Raw genomic sequence first — 20,237 nt, 5'->3', positions numbered from 1 at the left:
TCAGCTCTTCCAGGCTTGGAGACCTCACTCCTGATCTGTTCCACATTAGCCTGGCCCATCGTCAGGGTGACAGAGACAACTTGCTGTGTGCAGCTCCCTTGCTGGGTGTAGCAGGTGAGATCTCACCTAAATTCTCACCCAGACCTGTGAGGGCTGATTTCCTGTTCATAGGAGAGTAAGGGCTCTGAGGGCTTACAGCACTTGCCAGGCTGTGGAGCTGAAACTTGAACCCAGGCGGTCTGGCTCTAAACACCTGCCAGCCATCCCACCACAATGTGCCGCCTGTGGCAAGGCACCCAAGCCAGGCACTCTCTCATTCCCTGGCCTCGCACAGACTGCTTCCTCTGCCTGGAACACTCTCCCTGCCCATTTCACCTGGCCAACTCTTTCAGCCTATGGCTCAGATGCTGCCACCTCCTGTAAAAGGCCTAGATGCTCTCACCTGTCATGCTGCGCAGCCCAGGCTCACACCCTCTATCTCAACCCCATCGCTCCACACTGCAGGAGCATGTCCATGCTCCACAGAGACAGGACTTCCCCGAGGAACAGGGCCTCAGCAGCCCCAGACAAGGGCAGCACCTGGCAGGGTGGGAACTCCAGAGCTTGTGAAAACCACAGGGAATCAATCAGCAGGAGGACCTCAAAAGGCAAACAAGACAGAGACCCTGGAGCTCTGATGGGCAGAGGAGACATGGAGTGAAAGATAGGGAAGGAAGCTGTGTTGAGGCTACCTCTGAGGCTTCTGCACACCTGCAGGCAACACTAGCCCCCAGTCAAGCCCATCCTCAGCCCTGGCTCAGGAACAGGTGTGGGTGGGATGGGCCTGCTCCTTCTAGGTCTCACCTGTGCTGGAGATGCAGCTGCCTCCTCACTGTCTGACTCCTCCTCACTGCTCTCAGAGTCTTCCTGCTTTTCAGCTTTCACCTGGGTGACTGTAGGCCCCGTCTTCCCAGGGAGTACTGGAGCAGTCCCTTGCCCCAAGGACCCCTTGAGAGGCACTGAGGCCGCTTTCACCTGGAGGCCTTTCCCCACAGACTTTGCCTGGGATGACAAGTGGAAGAGAGGTGTCTCCAGGAGTCCAAAGGACCATGTAGGGGCGGCCCTGAGGCCCGCCCAGAAAACACAGGCCTCACCTGTCCCACGGTTACTGCAAGACCTGTCTTCTCTTCCTCACTATCTGATTCCTCACTGCTTGAAGAATCCTCTGCTGGTCTCTGGGTGCCCCCAGCCACAGCTGGGGATGAGCCTGCTGGAGAAGTCGCAGTTCCTGCTTTCCGGGGGGCTTGGGTGCCCACTCGCACAGGGGCGACCTTGGCAGATGCAGTGGTATTGGTTTTCTTTGGGCAGGCCTTGGTCTGAGGAATTTTCAGAGCTGGTTTTGCCTGAGGGGACACCAAAGAAAGGCTGGAGAAGGTTCCTGAACTCAGAGTCCCCCATCTGTTCTGCCCCACCAGCTAGAACCCATGCTCTGCCTGAGGGAGCACAGCTCCCCGGGGGTGCTGACTGTGGTGTGGCAGATCAGGCCATGTGGCAGCCTCCTTCCCCAGGCCTCACCTGAGCTGCAGTCATGACTGCTGGTGCCTCCTCACTGTCCGCACTGTCCGACGACTCCTCGCTGCTCTCCGAGTTGTCCATGGGCTTTTCAGCCTTGACCTGGACGGCTACAGGCCCTGCCTTCTGAGGGGGCCCCTTGGCAGGACTGGAGGCAGGTTTGGCCTGGAGGATGTTCCCCAAGGACTTTTCCTGGAGTGAGATACACAGGATTGGGAGAGGGAGCCCAGGGTAGGTGTGTGCAGACATTAAGAAACTAAGATTGTAGACAGAGTCCCAGTGTGAGGTTGGGAGGCCACAGGCAGCTCCACTCTGGGGGGGGGGGTGCGGGGGAAGAGCCTTACAGGAAGGGGCCTCACCTGAGCCAGGGCCACAGCTGTGGGCACCTCTCCATCACTGCTGTCTGATGACTCCTCACTACTGCTCTCTGAGTCCTCCTCCCACTTCCCCACCTGGGCCGAGGGGGTTGCAGGCCCCACCTTCCCAGGTGGCACTGGGCCGGCGCCTTTCCCCAAGGGCCCCATGCCCATGGTGGAGGCAGGTTTCACCTGGGGGCTTTTCCCCAAGGGCTTCACCTGGGAGACACAAAGGACAAGATTAGGGAGGGAGTCCAGAAGGAGAATGTGAGTGAGGGGAGGAGAGCAAACAAAGCCAGCCGCACAGGGCTCTAGGTTCAGAGAGGAAAAGTCAAAACCACAGGAGGTCTTTTGAGGCAGGGCACAGGCCATGCAGGGCGGCTTCCAGCCTCACCTGAGCTGCATTCATGGCTGCCAGTGCCTCTCTGTCACTGTCTGACTCCTCGCTGCTGCTTCCTGAGTCCTCCTCCTGCTTCCCCACCTGGACCTGGGCGGCTGCAGGCCCTGTTTTCCTAGGAGGTGCTGGGGCAGTCCCTTTCCTGGGGGACTCCTTGGCAGGGGCCGAGGCGGCTCTGACTTGGGGGGCCTTCCCTGAAGGCTTCGCCTGGAGTGAGAAACAGGATGAGGGGAGAGCCCGGAGGGTGGCCGTGTGGAGACAGGAGCTGGATGTGGCAAAGGTGGCCACACCCATGCAGGTGCTGGGGTTTAGGCATGGGGCTACTCTCCACCCCTCCCCTCTGCCTCACCTGAGCAGGCGCCTCCTCCTCACTGTCCGATTCCTCACTGCTGCTCTGCGAGTCCTCCTCCCGCTTCCCCGCCTGGGCCTTGGCAACTGCAGGCCCTGTCTTCCCAGGGGGCGCTGGGGCAGCTCCTTTCCTGGGGGACTCCTTGGCAGGGGCTGAGGCAGCTCCGACCTGAGAGGTTTTTCCTGAGGCCTTCGCCTGGAGAAACAAGACAAGGGGAGACAGCCCAGAGGATGGATGTGTGAGGAGACACAGGACACCAGGTACAGAAGACCAGATAGGGCAACTGATGCCACACAGTGAGAGGGGAGTAAGGGGCTGGGGTCTGAGGCACGCCCGGGGCTCTGGCCCAGAGTGGGAGAACAAGTCCTGAGAAGGCCTTCTGGGGACGGGCCTGGCTGCATGGAGTCTCCCTCCTCAGGCCTCACCTGAAGCAGGGCCTTGGCAGCTGGCGTCTCCTCCTCACTGTCAGACGACTCCTCACTGCTGCTCTCTGAGTCCTCCTCTGGCTTCCCTGCCTTGGTCTGGGAGGCTACAGCTCCTGCCTTCCCAGGGGGTGCTGGGGTAGCCCCTTTCCCAGGGGTCCCCTTGGCAGGGGCCGAGGCAGCTCTGACCTGGAGAATTTTTTCAGAGGCCTTTACCTGGTGAAAAAGAAAGGGCAGCTTGCTCTCCTGCTTGTGAAAACTCTCTGGTGATGCCTTTAGGATAAAGTCCAGAGGCCTTAATGAGGCTCCTAAGACCTCTCCTGCTTCCCTCCCCACTCCCCACCTTGACTGATACTTTGGCCACACTGGCCTCCTGGTTTCTCAAAAATCGATCAGCTTCACACACTTTCACTCCTGGAGCCTCCATGCCCCCTGTTCCATTTCACTTAGCCACTGCCTCCTCTGTCTCTGGCTCCCTAAGAGACACCACTTCCTTAACATGGTTCCCCCTGGTGCCCCAGCACACTGGGTAGTTAGAGCCTGTCCTCTGCTGGGCTCCCACTGGCCAGAGAGCTCTGGAGGCACAGGCACTGGCTTATCGGGAGCATCATCAGACTGGGCTGTGGGGAGGGGGTGTGCAAAGGCCCAGGGAAGGGAAGGAATGAAGAGGCAGTCTGAAAGTGGGGAAGGGACTGAGGGAGGCCCTCACTGGACTTTCTGCACATGGACAGCAGCAGGATCCCTGGGAAGCCCACCCTCAGCCTCATGGGGCAAGGTTTGCACACCTGGCCCCCTCTTCACTAACTCCTCGGTGGGGCTCTGCACTGTCTTGGGGCTTTGGCAGGGTGGCTGCAGGCCCTGTCTTCCCTGGAAGGCCCTGGGTGTTCAGCCCTGGGCCAACAACCCTAGAAAACAGCAGCTCTGATCTTCTAAGAAGCTTCTCATGCAGAAAGTGCAGGCTGCTCCACACAGGTCTTGCTTGGCTAGCTCCTTTTTAAATTTTTGAGCCAACATGGAGAAAGCAGATTTTACATAAAAGTTCACATTTATGGCCAGGTGCGGTGGCTCGTATCTGTAATCACGGCACTTTGGGAGGCCAAGGTGGGAGGACTGCTTGAGTCCACAGCCTGTGAAACACAGTGAAACCCTGTCTATACACACATACACACACAAGCTGGGTGTGGTGGTGTGTGCCTGTATTCCTAGCTACTCAGGAGTGAGGCTGCAGTGAGCTATGATTGCCGCTACTGCACTCCAGCTTGGGCAACAGAGCAAGACTCTGTCTCAAAAAAAAAAAAAAATTCACATTTGTGTTCCTTCTCAAAGTGGATGCCCATCCAACACTGTGTAGCCCCCAGACACTGCAAAATAGACAGCCGAGAAGTAGAAGTTCCCTGTAGATGGGGTGGGAACAACAATTTGTCACAATTCGTAGTCCTACTTCCACCTCAGGGCCTTGACACTTGCTGAGCCCCTGCCTGGAATGACCTTCCTAAGAGTGCTTCCTCCTTCTGGTCTTTACTGAGACGCCTTCTCCCAAGGCCAGCCCAAAGCACTCTGCTTCAAGTTGCCATTCCTATGTCCCCCACCCGACTTTCCTCTTTACCATTTACCAGCAGCTAACACAGGGGATCTGCTTATCTACTGCATGCCCCCGCCTTGTCCTGCCCCAGGCCTGGGGCTCGGTGGGTGACCCTCACTCTTCCTCCTTCCTGCTCTGACTTCCATTGCTTTCCAGCCCCCCTGTCTTGCCCTTGGGATGCACCCAGGGCCTTGGGGCTGCAGCCCTGCCCACTCCCAGCAGATGGGGAAGGGAACTGGATTCCCTTTAGCTAACATAGTGTTTGCCTGCTCAGGGTCTGGTTTGTCCTGAGAAGTCAGAGGATTAGGCAATCAAAACTTCTCAAGTCCCTCACAGCAGGACTGGCTGGGATGAGGACAGCGGCCCATTTACTAGGCAGAGAAACTGAGGTAAAGTTGGTCACAGACAAAGTGGAGTGCAAGACTCCCCTGTGGGAAGCAGGCTGTTCTTGCTCTTCAACTTCACACCATACTCCTCCCTCTCCCCAACTCCAGTGGCAGAGGTGCTCATGGCAGAGTGCTCAGGCTGCTGGGGGACCCGCAGGTCCTCCAAGGGGCAGCCCTCCTCCAGGCCTCACCTGGCTTCGTGTCCCTGCAGGGGCCTCCTCCTCACTTTCAGATCCCTCCTCACTACTCTCTGACTCCTCTTCTGGCTTCTTGGCCTTCTTGGCTGGCGGCAGGGCCCCTCCTTTGACCTGGGGTGTCACATCCCCCACCTTCCCAGGGGCTGGGGCCGCCTTTCTTGCTGGAGACTCCTTAGTAGAAACTGATGAGGCTTTGACCTGGGCTGGTTTTACTGAGGGTTTCCCCTGGAACAAGAGGATGGAATTAGAAAATGAATAATAATTACTGTTTCCCCCTAAGGTTCTGTATTAGGTGCTTCAGCAGTTGATGAAGCTCTTTCCTAATGTCACTGGATTTTTAAGCAACTCCCTGAGATGGTTATTAGCTTTAGATCCATTTTCCAGAAAAGTACAAGAGGCTTAAAGAGGTAAAATCACTCATGATCAATATGAAGGGACAGAGCCCCACTGGAACCCTGGACTGTCTGACTTTGGAACAGATCTCAAAACCATTATGTTCATCTCCCACCTGGCACACACAGGGCTCGGCCTAAGAGAACGGCTTGCATCTCTCAATCAGGAGAGCTCATCCTGTCTGCCCCTTAAACTCAAGTATCTGATCACAGCAGCCCTCCTGAGGGCCAGGAGTTCAGGATGTGAACACCACCTCTGCCACTGGCTTGCCACACCTTGGGCAAATTCCTTCCTTCTGTGAGCTCTTTCCTACACTTCCACAATTCAGACATTTCCCAGGCAGTCAGTGCCCTACTTCTACCTCTGAGATCCATCAGACCCCTTGCGGCCCTGGGTTTCTGGGGCATCTGCTACTGGAGCTCTGCACAGCCTCAGCCCATTGAGGTTGTGTGTTTATGGAGGGCTGGGAGTGGTCTTCTTCCCTTTGGCAAGGCCTGGGGTGACAGAAGCCAGGGATGTCCTTACAGCTGGTGGTATCTAGGGCCCAAGGGTGAGGACGGAAGCTGGAGGGCAGCCCTTGGTAAGGCCTGGGGTAGATGGGGGTGAGCTTTCAACCTTCACAGGGTTACTGGGCCAGGCAGCACAGTAAAGTGAGAAGTTCCCTGGGCACCAGATCAGTTCATCCCTGACTTGTGCTGGTTTTCCCTTGAAAACATCTTTCCAACTGTGGACACCTTGGTCTCCCAGCCCCCAGCCTCTTATGCCAGTATCAGTATTACTCCAATAGTCTCCTACATGGTCTTACTGCTTTTATTCTGCACTGCCCTCCAACCCAGGCTACAGCCAGCAATCTTATTAAATGCAAATCAGGCCATCTCTCCTTGCTGGCATGGCTTCTCACAGCCCCTAGAATAAAACCCAAATTCCTTATGGTGGTCCTCAAGGTCAGACAGAAGATCTGGCCCCTGTCTACCTAGGACTTCATCTTGTGTCACTTTCCCCATAATTTATTTGTTTTTTTAAAAAATAATATCTTGTAGAGACAGGGTCTCACTATGTTGCTCAGGCTGGGTTCAAACTTCTGGCTTCAAATGATCCTCCTGCCTTGGCCTCCCAGAGTGCTGCACTTAAGGTGTGAGTCACCATGCCTGGTTTCTCCCTCTCATTTAAAGATCAAGGTTTTGGCCAGGCGTGGCGGCTCATGCCTGTAATCCCAGCACTTTGGGAGGCCAAGGCACATGGACCACTTGAGGTCAGGAGTTCGAGACTAGCCTGGCCAACATGGTGAAACCCTGTCTCCACAAAAAATACAAAAATTAGCCAGGCGTGGTGGCGTGCACCTGTAATCCCAGCTACTTGGGAGGCTGAGGCACGACAATCGCTTGAACCCGGGAGGTGGAAGTTGCAGCTAGCCAAGATTGCGCTACTGCACTCCAGCCTGGGTGACACAGTGAGACTGTCTTAAAAAAAGATCAATGTTCTTTAAAAGCACCAAACTCTCTTTGCCGCCTTCGCTGCACATGCCATTCCTTCTGCTTACGCCTACTCATCAATGTCAGGTTCCTGCCCTGCGTGGCCCTCTACATTTCCACTTCATAGCAGCCATCACCAGTTAAATATCTGAGGGACGCTCCCTTGCCCCATGGCAGCAGGAACTCTGCCTGTTCTGCTCATCACTATATTCCCCAGGTCTGCCACTTAGTAGGTACACAATAAAAAGTAACCTGTGGAGACCTCTTCCAGGTCAAAGTTCACAAACCCAAGAGTCCTGCCCAACTCTAGCCAAGTGTCTAGGCCTGGCATTCACCAGTTGGCCCAGAACCCTCTCAGCAGCCGCAGCCCTAGCCAGACCACGACAGCCACACTGTTGCCTCTGGGCCCTGTTCTTGCCCCATTTCCTGTCTGGAATGCCCTGCCTCCTCCGCATCCCTTCCCAGTGAAGCCCACTGTGCTTTGAGGCCCTACTCCAGGGCACCTCTCCCAGGAAGGCTTGTCTAGTCTCACAGGCAGGAGGGTGTCCCTCTCCTGCCCCCAGGGCTGATCTCACACTCAGAGTGCAGCAAGCAGCACCAGGCTCCTCTCCCTGCCCCTCCCCGGCTGCAGCCTTTCCAGCTCCTGGTCACCCTGCCACAGTTGCTGAACTCATCTGGGCCCACTGGTGTCTGAAGCCCCAGACAGGTTCCTGGAAGGGTTAGAGGCTGGGAGAGGGCAACTCCTAGGGATGGGTGGCAATTACCTCCACGTCTGTCTCATCGCTGGAGCTGGAGGTGTCCTCACTGGAGCTGTCGGCCTGGCCCGCTGACACCATCCCTGAGGATCGGACACGGAGGGGACTGAGGGACTCCCTTTCCAGCCTCACCTGCCCCTCCCCAGCACCTCCCCACAAACCAGCTGCTCATCAAAGCCAGGTGCTGAGCGCTCACCCCTCGTGTGCCTCACATGCACTGAGCTGTGAAGCCCCCTTCTGAGATGGGTACCATCACCATCCCTATGTTCCCACACATCTCTGAGGCCCTGGGAAGGGCTGTGAGGGGACCCAACAAACATGCACCAGCACCTGACAGTCTACAGAACCTCCATCCACCATCATATCCACTGATGCAGGCCAGACAGATGTCTACTCTACATAGGAAACAGAGGCAAATCAGGCCTTTCAGTTTAGTCTCTGAGCTGCCAGTTGTCCCTGTAACTCACCAGGGAGTCATAAAGCAGAAAATGCTCCAACCACCAGGTGGGCTGTTCAGCCTGAGGCCAGGTCCCTGTAAGCTGACCCTCCCTCGTCTAGGTGACGAGAAAAGTCCTAAGATGCAGGAACCTGGCTGTCTTGGAGACAAACTTTTGATTCCAGAAATGTCCCAGAACTTAAAGCAATGCCTAGGCCTGCCTCACCAGCCCAAGTTCTGGGGACTAGGTTCCTAGAGGTGGGGGCTTCTTACCAGGCTTGGCAGCAGCTCCAAAGGCCAAGACGCTGCCCTCCTCCTCAGTTTCTGAGACCAACGTAGTATTCGCTGAGGGCTCTGCTGACTTCCTGGGAGACTTCCCAGAAAGAAGGTTGGCCACCGTCTTCCCAGTGGCAGGGTGTGGCATGGAATTCCCAGTCTTGCCAGCTTTCTCTGTCTCTGCCTACAGAGAACAAGAGTGACAGACACATCTGGTATGGCATGGTGAACTAAGAGCACAGGCCACTTGCATCTGAACCCAATCTTACCACTTCTTAGCTGTGTGAGTTTGGGTAAACTACCCCTTCAATCTGTTTCCCAATCTTTAAAGTGAGGTTAAAAACAGCACCTCCTCTCACCCGAGGTGTTGAGAAAACAGAATCCCAGTTCTTGGGACATGGTAGTTATTTACCAAGTGGTAAGTAGCAGTTTGTTGTTGATCTTATCATTACTTCATAATTACTTTGAGACATTGTTGCTAATGCTCCAGGCAATCGCAGAGGCACAATTCTTTATACATGTATGTATCTAACTCTGCTTTCTGGATTATTAGAAAATGACACCTTGTTTTTTGAGCAGTTTCTCGTTTGGAAAATGCTTTTAGAGTTTCAGAACCACAGATGTCTTGATCACTATGGTGCCTCCACACCTAGCACAGTGCCTGGAACATAACGGGTATTAGTCAAGATGTGTTGAGTGAACGGGTGAATGCAGGCATGAAAGAGAAAAGAAATCGCCTACCCCAGGTGTAGAATGTGCCCAGTGGCCCACTGCAGCAGGCATCATCCTCATCTTTATAGAAAAGTAAACTGAGGCCCAGAGAGGTGAAGGGACTAAGATTCCACAACTGGTGACACAGGTTGAGCTCTGAATCCAGGTGGGGCAATTACTCACAACCCTATCCTTCTCTGACATGGAAGACTGTCCCCTACCAGGCACCTTAAATCCCATAGGCAATAGCTTGGAAGGCAGTTCCACTCACCTTGGCTTTTTCTTTCATGCTTGATGGCAAGTCCGCCCCCAGGACTGAGGAGTTGGTAGATGCTAGTCTTGGGGCTGCAAGAAACCAACATCTGCTAAAGGAGCCAGATGAGCTTTTCTCATCTATGAATGGCAAACAGGTTTCATCTCACCTAACAATTCTATTGGTATTGGCTGCCTGGTGCTGGCGTGAGGATCTGAGGCTGAGCCCAGACTTGCAGGAATGAGCTCTGTGATGCATCAGCCAGGTCCACCAGGAGCAAGAGAGAAGAGGATGGTAACATGAAGCTACGTGTCTGCATCCCTGATGGATTCCCAACTCCCCTGCAGCATGAGACGTGGAGGCCCCTGGAGGGAAAAGGACTGGCCCAAATTCTTGCTGCCTACTGGGCACTGCACACTGCAATGGGCACCATTCACACAGGCCACCATACTGTAGCCCTGAAAGCTGTTCGGCAAGAAGGGGCAGTGGTCAGGCAGGCAGCCAGCCTCAGGTCCACAGAGAAAGTTGCCTGGAATTCAAATGGCTTCTTAGTGGAGAGGTGGCTGAACCATGCCATCTGGGCCCTGTTAGATATCGATATTCACTGATTCTCAGTGCTTATTATTTACTGGGACAGAGTCTCGCTCTGTCGCCCAGGCTGGAGTGCAGTGGCACAATCTCGGCTCACTGCAAGCTCCGCCTCCTGGGTTCACACTATTCTCCTGCCTCAGCCTCCCGAGTAGCTGGGACTACAGACGCCCACCACCATGCCTGGCTAATTTTTTGTATTTTTAATAGAGACGGGGTTTCACCGTGTTAGCTAGGATGGTCTCGATCTCCTGACCTCGTGATCTGCCCACCTCGGCCTCCCAAAGTGCTGGGATTACAGGCATGAGCCACCGCACCCAGCTTCTCAGTGCTTTTATACCAGGGTATTGTCTCCTTAAATCTCAGATTTCTTTTTGTTAAGAAGAATGTTGCTGAGATGAATGGCATGATCTAATTCTTTTCCTGGCACTTCACTCCATCTCTCTCTCTCTGTAATTATGGAAAATTTTTAAGTAGTAAATAGAAAGGAAGAACCAGGCAGCTCCAACCATTAGCAACTTGTGACCAATCTTTTCATCTCATGTATTATCTCACTCACCCTTCCCCATCAAGCATTACTTTGAAGAAAATGACAGATATCCTATCACGTTGCCCACAAATACTTCAGCATGTTTCTCTCTCAATGAGGATGCTTTTTAAAATTTTTTTTGAGACAGGGTCTTGCTCTGCTGCCCAGGCTGGAGTACAGTGGCACATTCATAGCTCACTGCAACCTCCAATGCCTGGACTCACATGATTCTCCTATCTCAGCCTCCCGAGTAGCTGGGACCACCAGTGCATGCCACCATGCCCAGCTAATTATTTTTCGCAGAGACGGAGTCTCACTATGTTGCCCAGGATGCCAACGAGGACTCTTCTTCCTTTTTTTTTGAGACAGTCTTGCTCTGTTGCCCAGGCTGGAGTGCAGTGGCACAGTCATGGCTCACTGCAGCCTTGACCTCCTGGGCTCAAGTAATCCTCCCACCTCAGGCCTCCTAGGCAGCTGAAACTACAAGCACACGCCACCATGCCTGGCTAAATTTTAAATTTTTTGTAGAGACAGGGTTTTGCCTGTTGCCCAGGCGGGTCTCCAACTCCTGGGCTCAAGTGATCCTTCTACCTTGACCTCCCAAAGTGCTGGGATTACCGGTGGGTGTGAGCCACCATGCCCAACCCAGTGAAGACTTTTAAAAAAATAAAATTACATACTCGGAGGCTGAGGCAGGAGGATCACTTGAGGCCAGGAGTTCAAGGCCAGTCTAGGCAACATGGCAAGACCTCGTATCAAAAAAAGCCCCAAACAAACAAACAAAAAAATGTAATTACACCTCCATTATCACAGCTTATAAAATTGATTAATACCAAATAGCCAATCAGTAAGAAATTTTACCATTTGTGTTTCAAATAGCATGCAGGTCTGTATATACGCACGTAAGAATACATGTTTGAATGAATATAGAGGCAAAGGAGGAAGTTTTAAAGGTTACCTACGAGGAGATGCACTTAGGAATGATGGGGAACAGGGTAGGAGAACAAGAAACCTTTAAGTTTTCTTCTATATGCTCTTCTACAGTTCAAAGTGAACTCGTTTTGCATTTATAATGTAAAATTAAGCAATATATAATATATATCCAGGGCGCAGTGGCTCATGCCTGTAATCCCAGCCCTTTTGGAGGCCAAGGTGGGCGGATCACCTGAGACTAGTCTGGCTAACATCGTGAAACCCCGTCTCTATTAAACAAAAAAAGAAAAAGAAAAAGAAAACCCACAAAATTAGCTGGCAGTAGTGGTGCATGCCTGTAGTCCCAGCTACTCGGGAGGCTGAGGCAGGAGAATCACTTGAACCCAGGAGGCAGGGGTTGCCCTGAGCTGACATCACGCCATTGTACTCCAGCCTGGGTGACAAGAGTGAAACTCCGTCTCAAAAAAATAATAAAATATATATCTAGTATGATCTCAAACACTTTAAAAGCAGACTCAGGAAGCTGGGCATGGTGGTATGTGCATGGAATTCCACCTACTCAAGAGGCTAAGGCAGGAGGATCACTTGAGCTCAGGAGTTCAAGACCAGCCTGGACAACATGGCAAGACTTTGTCTTGAAAAATAAAAAATAAGTATTAAGAAATGTGTCTTCTATGTAAGCAAAAGAAGATAATATGATGCAAAGGAGACACAGCAATTCCTCTGTAGAGTTATGGCTGCTGTTGGGGAAAGTACAAGGAGCCCTGGGACCTTAGAAGAAGAAGGGGCTATAAAAGCTTTGACTGAGTTACTCCTGCAAACGGTGTAAAACCAGTGCCCAGTACAGCCTTCCAGTGCTAATGGGTACAATTCTAAATGAACACGAAGATCAGCAATTCCTAAAGCATCCCACAGGTCACACAGAAAATGTGTCCGCTAGCTGCTTTCTGAAACCCCTCCAGCAGTACTTCTGAATGTGTGTCTTCTTTCCAGCTAATAAGAATCACCTGGGAGCCTGTACCAGGGCAGCTCCTGGGCCCCATACACCAAATGAGACTGGAAGGGCCCATCTGGTTGTTTTGGTTCGGCCTTGCACCCCCAGAGCATGGAGATACAATGCCTGGCACAGAGGAAGGGCTCAAATACTGCCAAAGATATGTGGTGCCCCCCTCAATCTCCTCCCCAGGGTCTTTTAGGTCTTCTAGTGATAAGAGAAGAAGCTGGAGGTAGACTCTACCCTAGAACAATCAATATTCCATAGCCTGTTCCCAAAGCTGCAAGGCTCTTACTGGCTTTGGCGGTTTCGGCTTCTGCTTCCTCCTCCTCTTCCGAGCTCTCTGAGGTGCTGATGGGGTCTGACACACGGGTTTTCTTAGCTTGCAGTGCCGCATCTTCCTCTGCCTTCCGCTTCCGACCAAGCTCTGAGGTTCTGCAGGACAAGGGTGACTGTCTATACCAACTGGGTGACAGAACAACTCCACAAGAATTGACTAGACAGACCTTCCCGCATCCTTCCAGCTCTTAAAGGCAATGTGCATAGAATCTAAACAGTGGTGAAAACACAGTATCGACACAATTTTGTATTCTGCATTTTCACTCACTTCATAAAGTGCTTTTACAATTCTTGATTAGTCTTTAAAATAATCAGGAATGCTGGATAATGTTATATAACAGCTGCAGCAGCTACCAGTCTTTAAGTGAGAGGAGCTGACCCATGCAGGCACCTCACAGAACCGCCCAGGCTCTTCCCCCTGCAGAACATGCTGTGTGTACTGTGCCTTCTTGGAAGACTCTGCCCAGGTCCTCGTCCTTCCCATCTCAACTTTAATGTAGCCCCCCAAGAGAGGCCCTCGAAGATTGCCCCTCTTCCAAGGCATGCTCTGCCCTGTGATCCTGTTTCATTTTCTTCATAGCTTTTCTCTATCTCCTGTTATTTTACTTACTTCCTAGACTCCTCCCCTACACAGAAAGGCCCAGGGAGGAGGGCAGCTGGCAGCTCACTACAGTATCCTCAGTGCCTTGCACATGTCTCAAAAACTGAACAACTAAGTGACTTGCTCATGGCAAAGTGAGTCTAGGGCATGGGTAGGATAAGCACCCAGATGGCTGAGGCCCTGGACTTTCAAGTCTCACGCCCATTGACCCCCATCCCAGGGAGTCACTGTCTAGGCCCCAGGTTTCCCAGCTGAGATGGACTCTGCTCTGTCATGGTTTGGGATGTGATACTCGGGTCCCTTGTTCCCAGGAAAGCCACTTGTCAGGATTCTCCTGTTAAAAACAGGTTTCATTTTTACATGTATCAATTTATTCTGCCTCTTTTCCCCCAACAAAAATGTTGAGCAGGGATTTTGCTCTGGTTTGTTCCCAGCTATATCAAGAATATTGCTGGGTTGTAGTAGATGCTCAATAAATACTGAGGTGGGTGCAGGAAGTGGGGGAGCCTCCAACCGGTAGTTTTAGCACTTTATATGGAGCACTGTGTCTAACCTTCACAATGCAATGAGATAATTGCCATCATTATTTTCATTTTATAGGTGAAGACAGACTCAGGGAGGCCAAGAAATCCACTCAAGGTCATACATACAGCTAGTTGCTGGGTTTGAACTCTGCAGGGAATTGCTAGGCTAGGCTGCCTTTCGTGGGTTTGAGGTCCTTGTCCCCCTCACCCATAGAAGTGGCCAGTGGCAGGGAAGAGTGTGCAGAGCAGCTCACTGAAGCAGTTTTTTGGGGGAAGGAAGTACTACGAATAACACCCATTCACCTGGGCAAGTCAGGGTGAGGAAGTGTGGGCTGTGCCCTGTGCTCTAAGCTCTCCTTAGCAGGAGAGGACAGCCAAGAACTGAGGGTTGGCAGGGTTTTCAATGACCTTAGCTCTCCACCAGAGGCTGTAATCCCTTCCACACCATTTTTGCCTTTGTTTACACACCTCTAATGACAGGGAGCTCACCACTTCCACCTAGCCCACCTCATTTTTAGATAGCTCTGATGTCGTTATATTCAGAAGCTGAAACCTGTCTTCCTGAAGCAGGAACATTTGGGGCCCACTTCTGTCTCCAGGGCCTCAGAGAACGCACTATTCTTGGTCCTCAAAGATGTGCAGTGGTCCCTCACACCCCTCTCCTGCCTCCTTTCCATCCAAGGCAATTCAGTACTCTCTACCATTCCCCATGGGATATGTCTGCACGTCCTTCACTCCCTTAGTCAGCTGTGGTCAGGCCAGTGCATGAAGAGAACACAATTACTCTCTCCATTTTCCAACCATTCCTCTCTTGATACATCCTTGGATGATTCCCCCTTCCTTGAAGAGTACATAAATTTTACATGTTTAAAAGGCATCTCACACTCAACATGTCATTGAAATCTTTCCCCTCCAAAATGAGTTCCCTTCAAGCTCTATGCATGGGTACACAAGTTAGATGTGGAGTCAATCAGATACTTCCTCTCCCACTCATCCACAGGCCCTGGTTTCCTCCCTATGATTCTTGGGAATCCACTTTCTACCCTGTTCTCCCTGTGTCAAGCCCCATCAGCTCTTGCCTGGACGATGGTGTCCATGGCCCCACCAGTCTCACCATGGTGCAGAGCAATCTCCTCACTTTTTCACCCTACCATGGCCCCACTGCTCTTGGATAAAGACAAAATTCCTCACCATGGATAACCAGCCCATGCGTGGCTATCCATGCGATGACCTAGCCCCATCTGTACTGTCCACCAGCCACAGGACTTAGCATTAGCAATTTCCACTGGCAGGTACCCTCCGCCTGCCACTCTCTACCCACTGCATAGTTCACTCCTCCAATTCCTATAGCTCTCAAGTCAAAGATCACCTCAGGGAAGCTTCCCCTGGACCCCCAGATGAAGCCAGACTTACCCATTTATGTGGCTGTGGCAATAGGTTCCTCTCTTTTGTAATCCTTACTACCACTGTAATTTAACATTCATTTGTTTCATTCTTTGACTCATGCCTACCTCCTTGGCTACAATGTCAGCTGCAGGAAAGAAGGAACCATGTCTGTCTCACTTGTGACAATATTTGCATACTAAGTAAGAACAGGACTTGGCTTTCAGGAGGTGCTCAATATACGTTTGCTGAGCAACTGACAAGCTGGTAAGAAGCTCTTGTTCTTAAGAGATCACAGCTCTCAATGTCCCCTCCCACTACCAGATATCCACACAGAAATACCCATCCATGTGATATGAGCTGGCTTTCTGGAGGCAACAATGGTGTCCACAGTGGGCTATGGGGACGGATCTTAGACCAGATAGGTATCCCAGCTTATTCCAAGCTGAGTTGCTTGGGGTGTCCCTACTCCACCCTGTCGGCCCCACCACTTACTGTTGCCAGTGTGTATAGATGTCCAGAAGGGTTACGGGCTGAGCCAGGAAACACTTCTGCAGAGAGATAAAGAGCCACAATTAATCACCAGCACAGTAAGGATCCTTCTTGGGCCCAGATCTCCCCAAACTCATGACTTGTATAGACAGGTGGTTCAGAAGAGGGTCTTTTTGGCTGGGCATGGTGGCTCATACCTGTAATCTCAGCACTTTGGGAGGCTGAGGCAGAAGATCACTCGAGCCCAGGAGTTCAAGACCAGTCTGGGCAACATAGTGAGACCGTCTCTATAAAAAAATTTAAAAATTAGCTGAGAATGGTGGCATGCACTGGTGGTCCCGGCTACTCAGGAGGCTGAGGTGGGAGGATCACTTGAGCCCAGGATATCGAGGCTGCAGTGAGCCATGCTTGTGCCACCGCACTCCAGCCTGGGCAACAGAGCAAGACCCTTTCTTTAAAAAAAAAAAAAAAAAAAAAGAGGGTCTTTTTGCTCTGGGAAGTATGTCTGCTTGGCCCTGCCAGTTCTGTCCAAAACCTTCCAGAGACAAGAAGAACAACCAATCCCAACTAAAACCTTTTTAGACAACGCCTTTGAAAGGCCAGAGGTGGAATGTTCCAAGCTAGCATTCATCCAGCTCCCAGCCTCTCTGGCACTATCCATGCCTAGTGGCCATGAGACAGGGTTTTCCCCACCTTTGACCTTTAAAAAAGCTTTCAAAGACGTGGCCAGCCAATCTTCCCAAAGCACGAATCACAGCCCAGACACCTGAGGCATCCAGGTGGCACGACCACAGTCTACTAGTCTGCTGGGAGAAGACTGGGCCCAAATGGTACCAGTCCCTTGGTGGAAGCAGAGGGAACCAGGTGGAATCCAGGCCTTTGGAGCAGAGGCCAGAGGGCCCACTGTCTCTGTAAATGTCAATAAGCCAGGATATCAAGTACTCTAATGAGGCTAAGCAATGTGGGGCACGGGTGGACTGAACTAATCTCGTCACGTCTTCAAACTTCAGATTTCTACTTAACATGGGGACAACAGCGATACCCACCTTGCAGGCTGCTATCTGGTTTGAACAAGACCATCTGTCAGTGCCCAGCAGTGAGGCGGTAACACTAAGATTTCAAGAGTCAGTTTCCCTCTGCTCCACCTCAGGCAAAGTGTCCTCCTTGCTGTCCTCAAATGTGTCAGGCCACCCTGCCTCTAACGCAGCCTTGCTATTCTTGTTGTCTGGAATGGTCTCTCCCCTGTTAACTACACAGCGCACTCCCTCATTTCCTTCAGGTCTCTGCCCAAATGACACCTTCTCAATGAGACTTCCTTGACTACCCTACTTACAATCGAAGTCTGACATCCCTTATCCCCCTTGCCTGCCTTACTTTTATAGCAAGCACCAACCATCATTGGATATACTATATCATTAACTTATTAAACTTTTTCTATTTGTCACCTGTCTGCTCCTACTAGAATGTGTGCTCCATGACGGCAGGATATTTTTGCTCCAATGAAGATGGGTACTATCTCTTGCTCCCCTTATCTGTGAAGTATCATAACTGCGGTAGGAAGAGCAAGTGAGGTTCAGAGAAATTGGGAAAAGCATAGATAACGTCTTAGGGCCCATCACCCTTCAGTCCCTCCAGGAGGTTCTGAGAGCAAGCATTAGGAGCAGAGCCTACACCACAGGGCAAAGGGATCTGACTACTTAGGATACTGTCTCACCAGTTCAAAACTCTCCATTGGTTTACCACTGCTCTTCCAAGGAAGATCAAACTGCCCACCAGACCACTCCAGTCAGCCCCTGCCTCCATCTCCCCAGGGGCATCTGGCCCTTGTACTTCACACTTCAGCCACTATGGACATTTTTTTTTTTTTGAGATGGAGTCTCGCTTTGTCACCCAGGATGGAGTGCAGTGGCTCAGTCTCAGCTCAGTGCAACCTCTGCCTCCTGGGTTCAAGTGATTCTCCTGACTCAGCCTCCCGAGTAACTGGGACTACAGGTGCACGCCACCATGCATAGCTAATTTTTGCATTTTTAGTAGAGACAGGGTTTCACCATGTCGGTCAGGCTGGTTTTGAACTCCTGGCCTCAAGTGATCCGCCTGCCTCGGCCTCCCAAAGTGCTGGGATTACAGGCGTGAGCTACCGTACCTGGCCTGCTATGGACTTAAAAAAAATTTTTTTTTGAGACAGTGTCTTGCTCTGTTGCCCAGGCTGGAGTGCAGTGGCATGATCATGGCTCATACTGTATCCTCAAACTCCCGGGCTCAAGAGAGTGGACTTTCTCCAGGCCAGTGTGTACACAAGTTCCCTCCTACCACAAGGCATTTACACCTCAGCTATTCCTGACCAGGGCAATCTGCCATCCATCTCTCTTTTTTTTTGAGGCAGAGTCTCGCTTTATCGCCCAGGCTGGAGTGCAGTGGCACGATCTTGACTCATTGCAACCTCTGCCTCCCGGGTTCAAGCAATTCTTGTGCCTCAGCCACATGAGTAGCCAGGATTACAGGCGTGCGCCAACACGCCCAGCTAATTTTTGTATTTTTAGTAGAAACGGTGTTTCACCATGTTGGCCAGGCTGGTCTCGAACTTCTGACCTCAGGTGATCCGCTAGTCTCGGCCTCCCTAAGTGCTGGGATTACAGGCGTGAGCTACCGTGCCCGGCCCATCCCTCTCATTCTTAACACTTATTGCGGTGCTAAGCATATAGTCACTTTTGTGATTCTTTGATTTGTCTACCTTACTAGAGTGTAAGCTCCAGGAGGGCTGAGAGACGGTGCTCACCATTCGAACACCAGGAAGCACCGAGTACCGGATTAACGTTGAATTAATCAAGTAAGAAATGACTGTACCACGAGTTCGAGTACCAAAGCTGACCGTCTCAGTACAGACAATCGCTAAAGGCCTGAGTTCCAGCTCAACTAAGAGGCTGTAGGGTCCCTTCTCCAGGCGCTCCCCCGAGGGGCTGGTCGCAATCCACCCCCGAGACTCGCAGCAACCTCCTTGCCCCAGGGGGGGCCGCGCTGAGCCTAGCCACGTGGCGGGAGACTTAGGAAACTTAAAATACCCGCTACCAGGAAGGGCGTGGAGGTAAGGGAAGCGGGAATTACAAAGTTCGGCCCCTGCGAGCACACTTTCTGGCCCAACCCACTGCCCGGATGAGGAAAGTGAGGCCCAGGGGAACTGAAGTCGCAGTGGGGAGGCAGAGATTGCGGCTCCTCCGGTACCCCTGGCCGCGCCGTCGAGCACTGCGGGACCCGGCTCCGGGCGCCTGCCGGGTCGCCTGGGGACGGGGCGCGGGCCGCGGGCCGCTGATCTCCACATCTTGCACGCGGCCCTCGCACACGGCCCACGAACGCTTACCTGGCCGCTCTGCTCCTTCACTTCCCGCGCCGCACGCACATAGCCAGCCCGCAGCAGATGGTGGTAGATCAGGGGAAGTAGCTCCCGCCGCTTCCTGGCCTCGGCCATGCCCGCGACCCCCGGCCGGCCGGCTACCTGCACGCCCCGCCTTAGTCCCCGCCCGCCACTTCCCTCGCGCCCTTAGACCTCGCGCGCCCCACTTCCGGCTCCTCTTTCGCTCCGGCCGCGCGGCGCGCCGGGAAACGTAGTCCCCTCTCCGGGAGTGGCCGGCCCCGCCCCTCAAGGCGAAGGGGGCGGAGACTCGTGATCAACAAGACCGCCCATGGGCGCGGAGCAGGCGGGGCTAGACAGGGACCCGCCCCCGGGGCCGGCCGGGACTTGGACGACTCTCTTTTAATCCTTCCGGCTGGCTTCTTGAAGAGATTTATCTTCCTTGTTAATTCTCTGATGGCTGGGTCTGCGTTTTACTCATCTCTGAACTCCCTAATCTGGATCTTTCTCTAGATCCGAACTTTGTACTGCCATTACCTGCTCATTTATCCATTTCGCACGGTTTTTGGTGCCCATGAACCAGACACGAGTTGCCAGTTTATTCATTCATTCATTCGCTAACTGAACAAATCTGTAGTAAGCACCTAACTTGGGCTAGCACCCGGCTAGGCTAGGGGGATTCAAAAGATGCATAATACATGGCAGTTGCCCTCAAAGCTCACAGAGACGACTGTCCGTAACCAAGCAACTATAGTTCAATATCTGGTGTGCCTTGTCAGGGACAGATGCAGCCTATGGGCGCCCCAAGGAGGAGCACCGAACCCCAGAGAGATAGCTGAGGCATAAAGACACCCGAAATTGCTGGGTGCAAAGGAGAGGACTGGCAGAGGGCGCTGCATGAGTCTAGGCATGAGAAAACACCCTGCTATTGCCTGGGAACCCTAAACCCAGAACCCCTAGTCTGCGCTGCTG

General features: G+C 52.5%; 1 protein-coding gene across 10 annotated transcripts in view; it reads right to left on the bottom strand.

Moving 5' to 3' along the window:
• TCOF1 (treacle ribosome biogenesis factor 1) overlaps positions 1-19,542 on the bottom strand; it is a 42,360-nt gene extending 22,818 nt beyond the window's left edge. For 8 of the 10 annotated variants that reach the window (XM_016954040.4, XM_016954043.4, XM_016954041.4 and 5 more), the window contains exons 1-14: positions 19,275-19,473; positions 15,923-15,978; positions 12,876-13,015; positions 9,555-9,628; positions 8,570-8,756; positions 7,870-7,943; positions 5,235-5,465; positions 3,079-3,291; positions 2,654-2,848; positions 2,302-2,511; positions 1,911-2,126; positions 1,555-1,743; positions 1,134-1,382; positions 844-1,041 (exon numbers count right to left, since the gene is read on the bottom strand). In XM_016954040.4, the coding sequence (XP_016809529.3) occupies positions 844-1,041; positions 1,134-1,382; positions 1,555-1,743; positions 1,911-2,126; positions 2,302-2,511; positions 2,654-2,848; positions 3,079-3,291; positions 5,235-5,465; positions 7,870-7,943; positions 8,570-8,756; positions 9,555-9,628; positions 12,876-13,015; positions 15,923-15,978; positions 19,275-19,382 (2,340 nt within the window). In that variant the 5' untranslated portion in view covers positions 19,383-19,473. Of the gene's footprint in view, positions 1-843; positions 1,042-1,133; positions 1,383-1,554; positions 1,744-1,910; positions 2,127-2,301; positions 2,512-2,653; positions 2,849-3,078; positions 3,292-5,234; positions 5,466-7,869; positions 7,944-8,569; positions 8,757-9,554; positions 9,629-12,875; positions 13,016-15,922; positions 15,979-19,274 lie in introns of all 10 variants that reach the window. The other 2 variants (XM_016954046.4, XM_016954042.4) reach the window with 2 other exon arrangements.
• Positions 19,543-20,237: the final 695 nt, after the last annotated feature.

The sequence above is a fragment of the Pan troglodytes genome, chromosome 4 (genome assembly GCF_028858775.2).
Source record: "Pan troglodytes isolate AG18354 chromosome 4, NHGRI_mPanTro3-v2.0_pri, whole genome shotgun sequence".
In the NCBI taxonomy this organism is placed as follows: domain Eukaryota; kingdom Metazoa; phylum Chordata; class Mammalia; order Primates; family Hominidae; genus Pan; species Pan troglodytes.
This window is presented reverse-complemented; position numbering and strand designations above follow the sequence as displayed.